The following is a 17133-nucleotide window of genomic DNA, read 5'->3' on the forward strand; positions in this document are numbered from 1 at the left end:
CGTTTGAGTGTCCGCGGGGGCCGTCGGCAGAAGCTGTCGGGCAGTAAAGTGCGGCTGTAGTGTTTAGAAGAGGCGGAGCTCGGGGCGGCCCCAGGGGGCCAATAATCCATAAACAATGTCCGGCAGGGGTCCTGGTTCCCAGGGACACCTCAACGTCTCCTCTCCGGGCGGCAAAACTTCATGCTGGAAGCCGCTTTAAAACCGGGGGCCCTCGGCCCAAAACCACCCCACGTAGCAGCAGACAGGCAATCAGAGCGGGGGAAGGGCCACAATAACAACCCCCCCTCAAACATCTGCCCGGCCGGGGCAACCCCATAAACACTACCGACCATCTACGTCTGTGTGCGCCACATATATGTAACCCCCCTACATATACATACATCGATATCGCGCACACAGACTGACATATCATATACATGCGTGTCTATATATAATCCCATATACATATACACACATATGTACACACTCCACATCACATACGTGTTCCTTACATAGTGTTCCTTACATAGTGTCACGGAGGCCGTCGGAGGGACGCTCGGCCCTCCATCCGCAAAGCAGCACAGAGGTGTCTGATTGGCCGAGGCCCTCATCGTGCACGGTGAAGAAAAAAAAAATATAATAATAATAATAATAATATAATAATAATCCACTGCTTTCATAGAAACAAAGATCTTCAGCGGGGGGGAGGGGGGCAGCAGGACGCTACATTATAGAACTAATGACTTAAAAGAGGCAGTTTCTCTAAAAATCGGTAAAATCCCTGAAAATAAACGTTTCTATAAAAGCAGCGATGGGTTCTGCGGCGCGGCCTCCCAGCAGGGGCGGGGATTGGCTCGATTAAGGCCGTAAAGCGAGTGGTTTAACGAGTCGGACGCCCCCTGGGATAGCAGCTTTTTAAGGATCGTCGTCTGAGCCCCAAAAGTTAATAAAATTAAAAACCCACTCAAAACAATAAAAAAAAATAATGAACACTTCCCGGATTATACTTCTGTGCGTCGCGCTAAAAACATTCCCCGCCTCTCACCGCGCCGTCTACTTCCTAGTCCACGCTCGCCGGAGATCACCTCGCTCGTCTCCGGCCGCTCATCTCCTTCGTTTCCCTTTCTCTGACCATCCGCAACATACTTTCGTAGCCGTTCTCCGCTCACACGGGGGTCTCCTCGTCGCGCAGGTCGGGGGCCGAGTTCTGCCTGCGCATCCTGGGGGGTGCTGTGTACGGGTGGTATTTGTAGAGCCTGTCCTGCTGGGACGATGGCTGCCGCGGCTGCCGGCCCCCTCTGTTTTCGCCCTCCCTCTCCTGACCTCCCTTTCCGTTTTGCTGGAATTCCTCCCCGTTTGGCCGATTGTGGCGCTGCGGGGGCCGCCTGCCTCTGTTCGATCCGCCATCCAGCGAGTTCCTCCGGTGCCGCTGAGGCTCGCCGTCTGCTTGCCATTTCGGTCGCCGTCCGTTCCGCTTCTCGTTTTCTTCCTCCCCGCCGGCCCTCTTCTCGTCGGGGGGCCAACCTCCGCAGGCCACGTCCTCCACCACAAACGTGGCCCCCGGCGCCCACGAGAACCGGTGCTGGGGGTTGCTCTTGAACGGGAAGCGGAGCTTGCAATCGAGCGGGGGGATAAACTTGCCGGTGCCCGGGGGGCGGCGGAGCGCGCGTGTGATCTGCTGGTGCTGCATGCTCTGCAGCCGGCTCTGCTCCTGCTTCACCCAGCGCATTCGCCCGCGCCGAAAAGACGGGTCCTCGTCCATCAGCTTGGTGACGCGATGCTGCCGGGGCGAGCGGTCGGGGGAGCCGTCGCTGCGGGACTCGGGGTCGTCGTTGGAAGCCCACGCCGGGTCGTCCACACCGTCCTCTGCCCACTCGTCCTGACGGAAAGGGAGGAAGAGAAACTCGGTTAGGAGGCATCGCCCGCTCTACTGCTTAAAGACCCCCCCCGATGCGCAAGGTTTACGGGTTTTATGCTGCTACGGCAGCAGAGCCGTGTCCCGCGCACAGCGCTCCCCTTCCTCACCTGCGTGACGGGCATCACTCTCTCCATCTTCACCATGCGGTCTCTCAGGGCCCGGATCTCCTCGTCCTTCATGTTGTTCTGCAGCTTCACCTCCTGCAGGATGTCTGTCAGCTTGTCTATGTGCGCCTTCAGATCCTGCACCCCGCCGCCGCCGCCAGCGCCGCCTCTCTTGTCGCCGTCGTCCTCTCCCACCCCGACCGTGTCCCACACGTCGCGGGCGACCGCCTTCCACCACTCCTTCTCGTTGGCGTCCCTCTTGCCGTAGGTGCGACAGAGCTCCTTCATCTTGATGACCGCCATGGCCTCGATCTCCTGCTTGCTGTGCTTGAAGTCGCCGAGGGCCACCTCGTAGCAGATCTCCTTCACCGCCTGCATCTTCAGGTCGGCCAGGGTGAGCCAGCGCGGGTCCTTGGCCAGCCGCCTCCGCTGGGGTATCTGGTAGACCCGGATGGGCTCGCGCCTCTTGCCGCTGCTGGGGAGGCCGCAGCGCCGGACTATGCTCTGCACGCGGCCCGCGGGGACCTTCTCCCTCAGCGAGGCGATGAGTCTCCAGCTCTCCTCGCAGGAGCGCTTGTCAGAGTCGTCGCCGCTGTCCGAGTCGCCGTACTGCGTGACACACAAGAGGGGGAAACGGCGGGGGGTCACTAAAGGGTTAACGGTCACTTTCATCCCCGCATTAATAATAATTATTATTTAAATAAAAGATGTTTTGATAATTTGTTAGCGATGGGTTTAATATGGCGCCGTCAGATTCCGTAGCGTCGTACAAAGGGACCGCCAGCCTTCAGGAAAACCATCTCGAGAGGCTTTGCTATAAACTGGTGTGTAAGATGATTGGGCACGGGTCACATGACTGACTGGAAGCCCCGCCCACAAGCCCAAGCAGTAACTTACATGTATAGCCGTCTGAGCGGCCCCATCCGGCCCCCGTCTGCTGGTTTCGTCTTAGATTCAGGAGCCGTACGTCTATCCCATGCATGTTTAATCCCCTCGCTGTATTGCCCTCTACCGCTTCTGCTGGGAGGCTCTTCCAGTTACCCACCCCCCTCTCGGTAAGCTCCGCCCCGGATACGTACCAGTCTCTGCTGCTCCAGGCTGAGGTCGGCCTCTTCCTTCTCTCTCTTGTACTGACATTCCAGGTCCTGCAGCCTAATCCGGGGGGGAATAAGGGGGTATCAGTGGGGGCCGGACGCCTCGGTTGTACCCCAGCGTGCGGGTGTAGCGCGGGTTTAGTAGATGGGGACCCCGTTAACCCTCTCACCGCTTCTCCATCTCCAGTTTGATGTCTATCCCCTGCTTTTCCAGCAGCTCCCGCTGAGCGAAGTTCCAGTCGACCGCCTCCGCCTGGCTCTCCAGCGCCGCGCTGCTCTTCTCCCGCTCCAGACGCGCCTGTTCAGGGTGGTTGAACCGGAACACGTGGTTCTTCCCCATGACGATCCGATTACCTGCACGGGGGCCACAAATATACAGCGGGGGCTTACTACGAGGGGGCACCACACGCAAGCCCAGAACCTGCCGGCAGATCGGCCCCCATCCGGCCCCCCATCCAGTCTGCTCTAAAGACTCAACCCTTAATCAGTCGCTGGCCTCGTCTTGCCGTATGCCGTATTACCCTGTACCACTTCTGCTGGGAGCCTGTTCCACTTATCTACCCCCTCTCAATAAAGCAACACATCATTACATTATAGGCCACGTACCAGATTTTAGCACCAAGCTCTGCGTCACCAGCTTCCCGTTGACGTAGGTCTCTGCCTCCTCGCAGGGCTCCAGGGTGACGATCACTGCGGATAAATGAGGAGAGGGTGAGTGGGCGAGGAGAGGGTGAGTGGGCGAGGTGACAGCACCTGCACCCCCACCTTGAGCTACGCACCTTCTCCGCTGGCACTGGTGTTGCAGTGAAACATGCAGTGCTGCTCTTTGATGAACTGCCCGCTTAGTTTAATGTCCACGTCCACACGGCCCACCCTGGAGAAGAGAGAGGGTACGTTGAGCAGGGGGAGAGATAGAGGGGGAGAGAGAGATAGAGGGGGAGAGAGAGAAGAAAGGACAGAGGAGGAGAAGGAGGAGTGTGAGTGGCAGCCGCATTACCGCGTCACTCCTTCCTTGATATGGTACAGCAGGCACTCGGACATCAGCGGATCCTCATTCAGATTCACCAGGTGAGGGATCTGAAAAAGTACGGGAAAAAGAATGAAGCCCCTCCCCATCCAGGCCACCGCCCACGTGTCCCGCCAGCCCCTCCCCCGTTACCTTCTTTGGGGAGAAGACCCCCACCGTCCCTCCGTCTTCCCTCACAGCAACTCCCATCTCCGCCAGCAAGGCTTCCCTGCAACACAGTGACAGTTACCCTGCCGCTCCCCTCCTTTCTCCCCCCGCGGACCCCGCCCCCGCAGACCCCGCCCCCACCTCTCCATCCTCATGGCTTCCGTCTTGCGCAGTTTCTCCTCCCAGGTCTCGTTCAGCTCGGCGATGATCTTCTCCGTCTCCTGCAGCCGCTCCATGGCCTCCTCAGTGCAGATCTCCTCCTCGTCCTCCCCGAAGGCCTCGCTCTGCCCGTTCACGGCGGGGGCCGCGGGGGATTCGGAGGGTCCGGTGAGCGGCGGAGGGGAGAGCGGCGCGGGGGGGTGCCGGGGAGCAGCCGCGACGTCGTCTAAAGCGATATCTGGGAGGGAGGGAAGGGGCAGAACAGAATGAAAACAGCCCTGTTACCCCGCTACTCACCAACACCCAGCTTCTCACCCCTCCAGGTTCCCAGGTCTGTTTCCCCCATGTGGCCCTAGCTGCACAGTAACTGCCCCGGCCGTTACCCCGCCACTCACCGGCCCGTTACCCCGCCACTCACCTGCCAGGCCCCGGCCCGTTACCCCGCCACTCACCTGCCAGGCCCCGGCCCGTTACCCCGCCACTCACCTGCCAGGCCCCGGCCCGTTACCCCGCCACTCACCCGCCAGGCCCCGGCCCGTTACCCCGCCACTCACCCGCCAGGCCCCGGCCCGTTACCCCGCCACTCACCCGCCAGGCCCCGGCCCGTTACCCCGCCACTCACCCGCCAGGCCCTGGCTGCACAGTAACTGCCTCAGCCTGGCCACCTCCTCCTTGAGCTCGCGGATGAGCCGCGCGTTGGGGTCCTCGTTGATGACGGCGTTGCACTTGATCTGCTTGGCGCGGTCGGCGTACCTCAGGGTGCTCAGAGTCTCCTCGTAGTTGACGTCGGCCGGGCTGAGCGCCGCGATCATAGCCGTGCGGGAGTTTCCGCCTGACAGAGAGAAACAACCGCGTCAGAATCACTACTACATTAAAGAGGGGAGGTGGATAAGTGGAGCAGCCTCCCAGCAGAGGTGGTAGAGGGTAATACGGTGAGGGTATTAAACATGCATGGGATAGACCGACGACTGGTTAAGGGTTGAGACTAAATCAACTCCCAAAGAGTTCAAATGGAAGGATATGCAGATAGAACATCTGCCCCGAGGAAAGAGCAGCAGTCCCTGCGCGGAAAGCTACACCCCCACCCCCCGACTCACCCAAATTCTCCTTCAGGAGCCAGGTCAGGGCAGAGTCTCGATACGGGATGAAGTCGGACCTTTTCTTCTTGCCTTGCTGAAAGAGTCAAAAGAGTTTAGAGTGTGAGGTCATTGGCCCCGCCTCCCATGGTATGACATCATCACATCATCACATGGCGCCAGCTGGAGACACTTACCCCTGATTGGCTAGAGACATCTGCAGCGTTAGGAGGAGATATAAGAGACACAGCGTTACAGCTCTTTCCGTAGCCCCCCACATTTGGGGGGCAGGGGAACTGAAACACAGAGGCGTCCTGCCTCTAGGGGGGCATTTGGCGCTCTCACAGTTAAACTCACCGCCCCCGAGGGCACTTACCATATCAGCCAGGGCAGAGATCACTTTCCCCAGGGTGGTCAGCGACTTGTTGATATTGGCTCCTTCCTGGGGGGGCGAGACGGGGTGTGATTCGGGGGTCAAGGAACCCTTTATCATCTGGGGGAGGGGGGCAAATCCAGTCCCGCCACGTACCTTTAATCTGGTTCCTTTTGCCCCCGATGAGTCTGCCCTTTCACTGCCAGCCAAATCCACGAGGCTTATTTTACTGACCTATCAGAGAAAAGCACAGAGCTGCCCTGTTACCCCATCAGAAGGGGGGGGTCACTGACCCTATAACTTATAGGAATAACCCCTGCACGTGAGCTGCCCTGTTACCCCATCAGAAGGGGGGGGGGGTCACTGACCCTATAACTTATAGGAATAACCCCAGCATGTGATGCCCTGTTACCCCATCAGAAGGGGGGGGTCACTGACCCTATAACTTATAGGAATAACCCCTGCACGTGAGCTGCCCTGTTACCCCATCAGAAGGGGGGGGGTCACTGACCCCATAACTTATAGGAATAACCCCAGCATGTGATGCCCTGTTACCCCATCAGAAGGGGGGGGGATCACTGACCCCATAATTTATAGGAATAACTCCAGCATGTGATGCCCTGTTACCCCATCAGAGGGTATCCCTGACCCCATAACTTATAGGAATAACCCCAGCATGTGATGCCCTGTTACCCCATCAGAAGGGGGGGGATCACTGACCCTATAACTTATAGGAATAACCCCAGCATGTGATGCCCTGTTACCCCATCAGAGGGGGGGGGGATCACTGACCCCATAACTTATAGGAATAACCCCAGCATGTGATGCCCTGTTACCCCATCAGAGGGGGGGGATCACTGACCATATAATTTATAGGAATAACCCCAGCATGTGATGCCCTGTTACCCCATCAGAAGGGGGGGGGGATCACTGACCCTATAACTTATAGGAATAACCCCAGCATGTGATGCCCTGTTACCCCATCAGAGGGGGGGGGTCAATGACCCCATAACTTATAGGAATAACCCCAGCATGTGATGCCCTGTTACCCCATCAGAAGGGGGGGGGGTCACTGACCCTATAACTTATAGGAATAACCCCAGCATGTGATGCCCTGTTACCCCATCAGAAGGGGGGGGTCACTGACCCCATAACTTATAGGAATAACTCCAGCATGTGATGCCCTGTTACCCCATCAGAAGGGGGGGGGATCACTGACCCCATAACTTACAGGAATAACCCCAGCATGTGATGCCCTGTTACCCCATCAGAAGGGGGGGGGTCACTGACCCCATAACTTATAGGAATAACCCCAGCATGTGATGCCCTGTTACCCCATCAGAGGGGGGGAATCACTGACCCTATAACTTATAGGAATAACCCCAGCATGTGATGCCCTGTTACCCCATCAGAAGGGGGGGGTCACTGACCATATAACTTATAGGAATAACCCCAGCATGTGATGCCCTGTTACCCCATCAGAAGGGGGGGGGATCACTGACCCCATAACTTACAGGAATAACCCCAGCATGTGATGCCCTGTTACCCCATCAGAAGGGGGGGGGTCACTGACCCCATAACTTATAGGAATAACCCCAGCATGTGATGCCCTGTTACCCCATCAGAGGGGGGGAATCACTGACCCTATAACTTATAGGAATAACCCCAGCATGTGATGCCCTGTTACCCCATCAGAAGGGGGGGGTCACTGACCATATAACTTATAGGAATAACCCCAGCATGTGATGCCCTGTTACCCCATCAGAAGGGGGGGGGATCACTGACCCCATAACTTATAGGAATAACCCCAGCATGTGATGCCCTGTTACCCCATCAGAGGGGGGGGGATCACTGACCATATAATTTATAGGAATAACCCCAGCATGTGATGCCCTGTTACCCCATCAGAAGGGGGGGGTCACTGACCCTATAACTTATAGGAATAACCCCAGCATGTGATGCCCTGTTACCCCATCAGAAGGGGGGGGGATCACTGACCCTATAACTTATAGGAATAACCCCAGCATGTGATGCCCTGTTACCCCATCAGAAGGGGGGGGGGTCACTGACCCTATAATTTATAGGAATAACCCCAGCATGTGATGCCCTGTTACCCCATCAGAAGGGGGGGGGATCACTGACCCTATAACCTATAGGAATAACCCCAGCATGTGATGCCCTGTTACCCCATCAGAAGGGGGGGGTCACTGACCCTATAATTTATAGGAATAACCCCAGCATGTGATGCCCTGTTACCCCATCAGAAGGGGGGGGATCACTGACCCTATAACTTATAGGAATAACCCCAGCATGTGATGCCCTGTTACCCCATCAGAAGGGGGGGGTCACTGACCCTATAACTTATAGGAATAACCCCAGCATGTGATGCCCTGTTACCCCATCAGAGGGGGGGGGTCACTGACCCTATAACTTATAGGAATAACCCCAGCATGTGATGCCCTGTTACCCCATCAGAAGGGGGGGGGTCACTGACCATATAATTTATAGGAATAACCCCAGCATGTGATGCCCTGTTACCCCATCAGAAGGGGGGGGATCACTGACCCTATAACTTATAGGAATAACCCCAGCATGTGATGCCCTGTTACCCCATCAGAGGGGGGGGGATCACTGACCCCATAACTTATAGGAATAACCCCAGCATGTGATGCCCTGTTACCCCATCAGAGGGGGGGGGATCACTGACCATATAATTTATAGGAATAACCCCAGCATGTGATGCCCTGTTACCCCATCAGAAGGGGGGGGGGATCACTGACCCTATAACTTATAGGAATAACCCCAGCATGTGATGCCCTGTTACCCCATCAGAGGGGGGGGGTCACTGACCCCATAACTTATAGGAATAACCCCAGCATGTGATGCCCTGTTACCCCATCAGAAGGGGGGGGGTCACTGACCCTATAACTTATAGGAATAACCCCAGCATGTGATGCCCTGTTACCCCATCAGAAGGGGGGGTCACTGACCCTATAATTTATAGGAATAACCCCAGCATGTGATGCCCTGTTACCCCATCAGAAGGGGGGGGGATCACTGACCCCATAACTTATAGGAATAACCCCAGCATGTGATGCCCTGTTACCCCATCAGAGGGGGGGGGATCACTGACCATATAATTTATAGGAATAACCCCAGCATGTGATGCCCTGTTACCCCATCAGAAGGGGGGGGTCACTGACCCTATAACTTATAGGAATAACCCCAGCATGTGATGCCCTGTTACCCCATCAGAAGGGGGGGGGATCACTGACCCTATAACTTATAGGAATAACCCCAGCATGTGATGCCCTGTTACCCCATCAGAAGGGGGGGGGTCACTGACCCTATAATTTATAGGAATAACCCCAGCATGTGATGCCCTGTTACCCCATCAGAAGGGGGGGGGATCACTGACCCTATAACCTATAGGAATAACCCCAGCATGTGATGCCCTGTTACCCCATCAGAAGGGGGGGGTCACTGACCCTATAATTTATAGGAATAACCCCAGCATGTGATGCCCTGTTACCCCATCAGAAGGGGGGGGATCACTGACCCTATAACTTATAGGAATAACCCCAGCATGTGATGCCCTGTTACCCCATCAGAAGGGGGGGTCACTGACCCTATAATTTATAGGAATAACCCCAGCATGTGATGCCCTGTTACCCCATCAGAAGGGGGGGGATCACTGACCCTATAACTTATAGGAATAACCCCAGCATGTGATGCCCTGTTACCCCATCAGAAGGGGGGGTCACTGACCCTATAACTTATAGGAATAACCCCAGCATGTGATGCCCTGTTACCCCATCAGAGGGGGGGGGTCACTGACCCTATAACTTATAGGAATAACCCCAGCATGTGATGCCCTGTTACCCCATCAGAAGGGGGGGGGTCACTGACCATATAATTTATAGGAATAACCCCAGCATGTGATGCCCTGTTACCCCATCAGAAGGGGGGGGGATCACTGACCCTATAACTTATAGGAATAACCCCAGCATGTGATGCCCTGTTACCCCATCAGAAGGGGGGGGATCACTGACCCTATAACTTATAGGAATAACCCCAGCATGTGATGCCCTGTTACCCCATCAGAAGGGGGGGGGGTCACTGACCCTATAATTTATAGGAATAACCCCAGCATGTGATGCCCTGTTACCCCATCAGAAGGGGGGGGGATCACTGACCCTATAACTTATAGGAATAACCCCAGCATGTGATGCCCTGTTACCCCATCAGAGGGGGGGGATCACTGACCCCATAACTTATAGGAATAACCCCAGCATGTGATGCCCTGTTACCCCATCAGAGGGGGGGGGTCACTGACCCCATAACTTATAGGAATAACCCCTACACGTGAGCTGCCCTGTTACCCCATCAGAAGGGGGAGGGGATCACTGACCCTATAACTTATAGGAATAACTCCAGCATGTGATGCCCTGTTACCCCATCAGAGGGTATCCCTGACCCCATAGTTACCCCGTTAGAGGCGGTACGGAGCCTCTATATACCCCGTCAGATGCCCCGGCTCCGCTCTCACCTTCTCCGTGTCCAGACCGGTCATTTCGTCGTGTCTCTTCTGCGTGAAGACGATGGTGAACACGGCGTGCGACCGGCTGCTCGTCTCGTTCATGTTGGTGGCAGCGACCGTCCTGTAGGAAGAGCAGACGGCGAGACTGACCAATGGGGAGGAATCACTGCACTGAGAGGGCACTAAGCCTGGTTTAACCCATTACATCATCAGTGCGCACGGCGACATCACGTACGGGTAACGCCTAGCCCGCAGGCCTCCTCATCTTCTGTGTCACGCGTCAGATGCTGCTGTACAGCGCTGTGCTCAGCAAAGCGAGAGCACATCCGCCACCCAGCGGTGGGCATCTCGCGACCCAGTATTGGATCACACCCAAAGTCCAAAGAACCCTAACGTACCATCACTGGTATCTACCGGGTGCCGCAAAGGGCCACGTTCCCCGGCATAGCTTATAATAATAATATATGTGTATATATAATAATAATAATATAATAATGGGGAGGAATAACCGCACAGATCCATGGGATACAGCATTAGGTGGGTTTCTGCCAGCGCAGATCCCGGGACGGCTTCCTCTTACCGAGCCTTGTTGCCACAGTCCATGAGGTCCGCGATGTCGGGGTAAGAGGTCACCGCCAGCTTGGACAAGTCCTCCACGTACGGCCCCATTATAGGGTGCTCCCGGACGCGCAGGTTCCCTTTGCTTTTGGGGCTCAGCAGATCCCGGACTCTCTCGCAGTAAATCTCCATGTAGCTCACCTGATTCAGCACATGGGACGGGGTAATTGGGGGGGTAAGAGGCAATAAAATAATGTGCGGGGCAGAATACAGGGGGGGGTAACAGGCAGTCAGATACCATGCGGGGCAGGATACAGGGGGTGAGGGGCAGATACCATGCGGGGCAGGATACAGGGGGTGAGGGGCAGATACCATGCAGGGCAGGATACAGGGGGTGAGGGGCAGATACCATGCGGGGCAGGATACAGGGGGTGAGGGGCAGATACCATGCGGGGCAGGATACAGGGGGTGAGGGGCAGTCAGATACCCCGCAGGGCATTGGGAGTATGTGTTAGGGGCATTAGGGTATCAAGCAGAACATGCGGCTTTCTCACCTCCACGGAGAAGGCCAGGTCCGGGCTCTGATTATTACCAACGCGAGCGAATAAATCCTCGCAGAGCTGCGGAGAACACGGAAAACATGGCCTTGTTAAAGGGGCAGTAACAGCTTGTGCATGCGCGGCATTAATAAACCACACTGCATGTCTGTAACTGAGCGCCCGTTTATCTAATGGACCTCCCTATTCCACCACTACACATGGTATAATCCGGTGCCATTCACAACTATCCCATCAGTGCCATTTAAGCCCTGCTCCCCCCGCGCTGGTACCTGTGGTATGATCCAGCACTGCTCACCTCTATCCCGCCAGTACTTATAATAGGATGACCCCAGGCCCGGCTCCCCCCGCGCTGGTACCTGTGGTATGATCCCGTGCTGCTCACCTCTATCCCGCCAGTACTTATAATAGGATGACCCCAGGCCCGGCTCCCCCCGCGCTGGTACCTGTGGTATGATCCCGTGCTGCTCACCTCTATCCCGCCAGTACTTATAATAGGATGATCCCAGGCCCCGCTCCCCCCGCGCTGGTACCTGTGGTATGATCCAGCACTGCTCACCTCTATCCCGCCAGTACTTATAATAGGATGATCCCAGGCCCGGCTCCCCCCGCGCTGGTACCTGTGGTATGATCCAGCACTGCTCACCTCTATCCCGCCAGTACTTATAATAGGATGACCCCAGGCCCGGCTCCCCCCGCGCTGGTACCTGTGGTATGATCCCGTGCTGCTCACCTCTATCCCGCCAGTACTTATAATAGGATGACCCCAGGCCCGGCTCCCCCCGCGCTGGTACCTGTGGTATGATCCCGTGCTGCTCACCTCTATCCCGCCAGTACTTATAATAGGATGATCCCAGGCCCCGCTCCCCCCGTGCTGGTACCTGTGGTATGATCCCGTGCTGCTCACCTCTATCCCGCCAGTACTTATAATAGGATGACCCCAGGCCCGGCTCCCCCCGCGCTGGTACCTGTGGTATGATCCAGCACTGCTCACCTCTATCCCGCCAGTACTTATAATAGGATGATCCCAGGCCCCGCTCCCCCCGCGCTGGTACCTGTGGTATGATCCAGCACTGCTCACCTCTATCCCGCCAGTACTTATAATAGGACGATCCCAGGCCCGGCTCCCCCCGCGCTGGTACCTGTGGTATGATCCCGTGCTGGTCGGGCTCGGGTTTTCCCATCATGCTGTAGGACTTGCCGGCCCCGGTCTGGCCGTAGGCGAATATGCAGACGTTGTAGCCCTCGAAGGCGTGCAGCAGCATCTCCTCCCCGATGTCCTTGTACACCTGCTGCTGGGACGCAAAGTTTGGATCCTCTTTCTGGAGAGAAAGAAAAAAACTTGTGAGACACAGAACGCGCCCCCCCCCCCCGGGGAACGGGCCCCCCCTCCGGCCCCGGGGCCACAGCCAGCCGCCCGTAGTGCGAAGTGCCCTTACCGTAGTGTGGGACCAGTAAGAATAATCAAATGTGAAGTTCTTGGGGGCGTCCTTGGGCTGCTTGGGGTTGGAGATACCTGAGAACAGCAGAGACACAAGGGCTGGGTTACCATCACAAAGACACCAGGCCGGGTAACCACTACTACTCCCTGATACACAACACACTCACTCCCATCACCAGCAGAACCAATTAACACACGTTACGGCATATTGGTGCTGGAGGAGAAGGGGGTCCCTGTGCACTTACCCCCCCCACACACACACACACACACACACACACACACACACACACACCGGCACTCACTTACCACCACCACCCGTACTCACTTAGCCCCCCCACACACACACACACACACAGGCACTCACTTACCATCCCCCCACATCGGCACTCACTTACCCCCCACCCACACACACCGGCACTCACTTACCATACCCACACATACCGGCACTCACCCCCCCACACACACAGGCACTCAATTACCACCACCACCCCCCGCACTCACTTACCCCCCCCCACACACACACACACACACAGGCACTCACTTACCATCCCCCCCACACCCCGGCACTCACTTACCACCCTCCACCAGCACTCACATGTAGTGTTTCCCTGCATCTGGATAACACATTTGGCATCTAGTGTCATCTCCCGAGTGTTGAAGGGCCGAACGCGGACAGCAACCTTCACCGAGGCCCCGGCCATCTTCAGGCGGATTATTCACAGGGATTCACCTGAGTAACAGACAGACAGTGCCGTCAACAAGCTGCAGCTTCTCAGCTACAACTCCCATGAGTGTGAGTAAACCGGAGGATGGATGAGGACCCCATCAGATTCAGGAGCCGTATGTCTATCCCATGCATGTATAAATACCCTCTACCACCTCTGCTGGGATGCCTTTCTGCATTCAGTCCAGTTGGGTGATTAAGACTGAGCCGTTCTAGTGTTCCCCACAGGCAGTAGGATAAGGATTAAGAGTCACACAAATGGCTCAAACCTTTACATTCTGGGGTAAATGTTCGTAATAAAGTGTCTGGAGTCCCTTTACAGCAGACGGGGATCCGCCGCCCGGCCTCTGCTCCACGGCTGCCAGTGGCTGGGTCTCTTCAGATGCCCTGGTGGTTGGGATCGGGGGTGGGAGGGGAGGCAGGGGTTAATGCCCTGCAGAGGAGGACGGGGCAGCTGGCCAAACACCCCCCCCCCAATACACAAACATCCCAGGAATGCGCTTCCCTTTAATCTCCTCGCACTCAGTCTTCTCACAAAGGGTTAATCCAGCACCGGCCTCCCTCCTTTGCTGGGCCTCCGCTCCTCTCTGCCGGAGCTAAATATACCCCAGGAAGGGGGGGGGGGCGACAGCATGCGACACAGACAGGAGTGACAGCGTGACAGACACGTGGGCCAGGCCAAGCCAGGGGGCCCCCACCATACCGCCCCGGGGGCCCCCACCATACCGCCAAGCCCGGGGGACCCCACCATACCGCCCCGGGGGGGCTATAAAACGTATATCCATGCCTTAGTATAACGCAGGAACTCAGAACCACTTATTCCGCCCCACACACCCTGTCCTCTTAGTCAGCATCATTAAAACTCCTATCAGTGGATTAAAAACCCTTAAAGGGACAGCAGCCAATCACCCAATCAGCAATTTAACAACAGGAGAGAACAAAGGGGAGGAATAATCGTGACGTAAAGATGATGTATGATATGATACACATAAGGGGGTTATATATATATATATATATATATATATATATGTATAATGCAATACAACATATATACAATATATATATCCACACACACATATTACATATAGAGACAGAACTAGAAAAAGGAGCGAAAAAACTGCATTTTCCGAGTACCGCCGGCCCTTTAAGGACGGGCCCGGCCGCGCGTGTTCACCAATAAGCAGGGTGAGGGTCAGCGGACGAGTTACAGCACGATCCCCAGCGGCCCCCGGAGGGCACACGGGGCCCAATCATCCCGAAACACATTCCTTCCCGGCCCCTAACACACAATACGGCCCCCTCGGCCCTCAAACCTTAAATCAGTCATTGGTCTCGTCTTAGATTCAGGGGCCGTACGTCTATCCCATGCATGTTTACATTACCCTCTACCACTTCTGCTGGGAGGCTGTTCCGCTTATCCACCCCCTCTCAGTAAAGTAAAATGTCTCCCTCACATTCCATCTACAATGAAAGGAAGTTCAGAAGAATTCAATCTGAAAGGCGAGACCGCATCGGGACGCGAGAAACGCCCCAGGATCGGGGAGGATTAAGTAAATCAGCCGTGGGGATAAGACTAACACTTCCTATCCGTGTTTTCGGACGGGTTATGAGTCACGCGGCGTCTGGCGGCGTCACACGCCTGTCGTGTCAGCATGTGACAGGTGTCAGGGTGACTCGCCGGGGGCCGGCATCTTCTTTAACGCCTTTCCAGATCCAAACACTCACAGTCGTTTCATCCTCAACTCAAGAGAGAGTGGTAGAGAAGTGGAACAGCCTCCCAGCAGAAGTGGTAGAGGGTAATACAGTGAGGGTATTAAACATGCATGGGATAGACATACGGCTCCTGAATCAGTCCAACGCGTGATTAAGGTTTGAACGGTAGAGGCCGAGGGGGCCGATCAGTGGGGAGGTTCTGGGTCCGTATGTGCGCCATGGCATACGAGAGCGATATAGAATAATAAACTGTACTGTGAGCCCATTGGCCGTAATAATACATTTTCGATTTGGGGGGGTTACCTATAGAGTCTATAGCATGTATACAGACACGTTATAGATCACGAGCCGCGAGCCCCTTACCTGTCACTCTGCAACACAACCGTCCGGCGTGGGAGCCCCGGGGGCCGGGAATTCCGTGGCTCCTGTAGAAATCTATTGGGGGGGTCTCTGTATCAGGGGCCGCGGGCGATCATCTCCATTCAGTCGCGCAGACAGCAGGAATCCCGACACACACTTGTTTGCCGCGTGCGAGTGGAGGTCACCGTATATTCCACGCCTACCGCATGCTTCATACGTGTGCCGCCGTCCGGGGGGCGATCCGCTCAATGCAGTGAAACTCCCGCCACGTACGTCTCCAACATGCGCGACAGCATCCTCGCCCTTAATTCATGATCCCCTCGGCCACAGGCGCGGGGGGGGGGGTGGTCTCTGTCACAGGCGGGGGTCACACGTCCTGAGACCCTCCGCGTTCGCGCGCTCCTTCTCCCCGCCCCAGAGGAACCGAGCGACCTTCTTAGATGAGATACAATCTGTCAGGAGAGAGAGAGAGCGTCTGGGGTGTTACATGGAGTACATGATATATTCTCCCTATCTATACACACACTATATATACGGTATATACCGTATATATTATATATACATACACATATATACACACCGCCCACATCCCAAGTGTATTTTCACTGTACAAAGAGCATATCGGCTCCAAACCGCTTATACCGTCCAAAAGCCTGGATGTATACATTATATATATGTGTGTTCCATGCGTATACAGACTACAAGCTGTGTGTACATTGTCTGAGCAGTATATTGGCTATAAGAGGAAGAATATAGGTTACAAGCTGTATATACAGTCCATATCTCTGAGTGTATACATTATATACAGGGTATAGATGTATACATGATGATCAGTGCGTATACACTGTATATGGAATATATATAGGACCCATAACAAGTGTGTATGGACAATATAGACCGCAAGCTGTATATACAATCCATATGGCAGATGTAATTCCCATATACAGTATACGTATACTGTACGTAGTTCCCGTATAATAGGCGCGTATACAGTATACGGGCTGTACGTAGTTCCCGTATAATAGGCGCGTATACAGTATACGGGCTGTACGTAGTTCCCGTATAATAGGCACGTATACAGTATACGGGCTGTACGTAGTTCCCGTATAATAGGCGCGTATACAGTATAAGAACTGTATGTAGCTCCGGTATAATAGGCGCGTATACAGTATACGGGCTGTATGTAGTTCCCGTATAATAGGCGTGTATACAGTACACGGGCTGTATGTAGTTACCGTATAATAGGCGCGTATACAGTATACGGGCTGTACGTAGTTACCGTATAATAGGCGCGTATACAGTATACAGTATACGGGGTGTATGTAGTTCCCGTATAATAGGCGCGTATACAGTATACGGGCTG

At 55.3% G+C, this 17133-nt stretch overlaps 1 protein-coding gene across 2 annotated transcripts; it reads right to left on the reverse strand.

Annotated features, from left to right (window-relative positions):
• Positions 1 to 1101: 1101 nt before the first annotated feature.
• Positions 1102 to 16106, reverse strand: KIF1C (kinesin family member 1C). 2 transcript variants are annotated; one of them, XM_053462331.1, is made up of 20 exons: positions 15774 to 16106; positions 13569 to 13703; positions 12972 to 13048; positions 12675 to 12854; positions 11530 to 11595; positions 10998 to 11176; positions 10427 to 10538; positions 6034 to 6111; positions 5881 to 5946; positions 5526 to 5601; positions 5051 to 5260; positions 4411 to 4666; positions 4255 to 4330; positions 4093 to 4172; positions 3875 to 3969; positions 3702 to 3785; positions 3266 to 3449; positions 3081 to 3153; positions 2005 to 2610; positions 1102 to 1858 (listed from the first exon to the last, which is right to left on the reverse strand). In XM_053462331.1, the coding sequence occupies exons 2-20, from the start codon at positions 13672 to 13674 to the stop codon at positions 1145 to 1147; spliced, it is 3318 nt and encodes a 1105-aa protein (XP_053318306.1). In that variant the 5' UTR covers positions 13675 to 13703; positions 15774 to 16106; the 3' UTR covers positions 1102 to 1144. The 2 variants fall into 2 exon arrangements, with proteins under 2 accessions (XP_053318306.1, XP_053318307.1); XM_053462332.1 differs by having other exon boundaries at positions 15974 to 16086.
• Positions 16107 to 17133: the final 1027 nt, after the last annotated feature.

This window comes from Spea bombifrons, chromosome 4, assembly GCF_027358695.1.
Source record: "Spea bombifrons isolate aSpeBom1 chromosome 4, aSpeBom1.2.pri, whole genome shotgun sequence".
Taxonomy (NCBI): Eukaryota; Metazoa; Chordata; class Amphibia; order Anura; family Pelobatidae; genus Spea; species Spea bombifrons.

What these genes read in the sequence shown, in the direction of transcription:
- KIF1C (XM_053462331.1), bottom strand. Translation starts at nt 13,674, where the DNA reads ATGGCCGGGGCCTCGGTGAAGGTTGCTGTCCGCGTTCGGCCCTTCAAC. An exon ending in CTTACTGGTCCCACACTACG is followed by an intron (nt 12,855 to 12,971) that starts GTAAGGGCACTT and finishes CTTTCTCTCCAG; the next exon opens with AAAGAGGATCCAAACTTTGC. An exon ending in GAAGCCATGAGGATGGAGAG is followed by an intron (nt 4,331 to 4,410) that starts GTGGGGGCGGGG and finishes ACTGTGTTGCAG; the next exon opens with GGAAGCCTTGCTGGCGGAGA.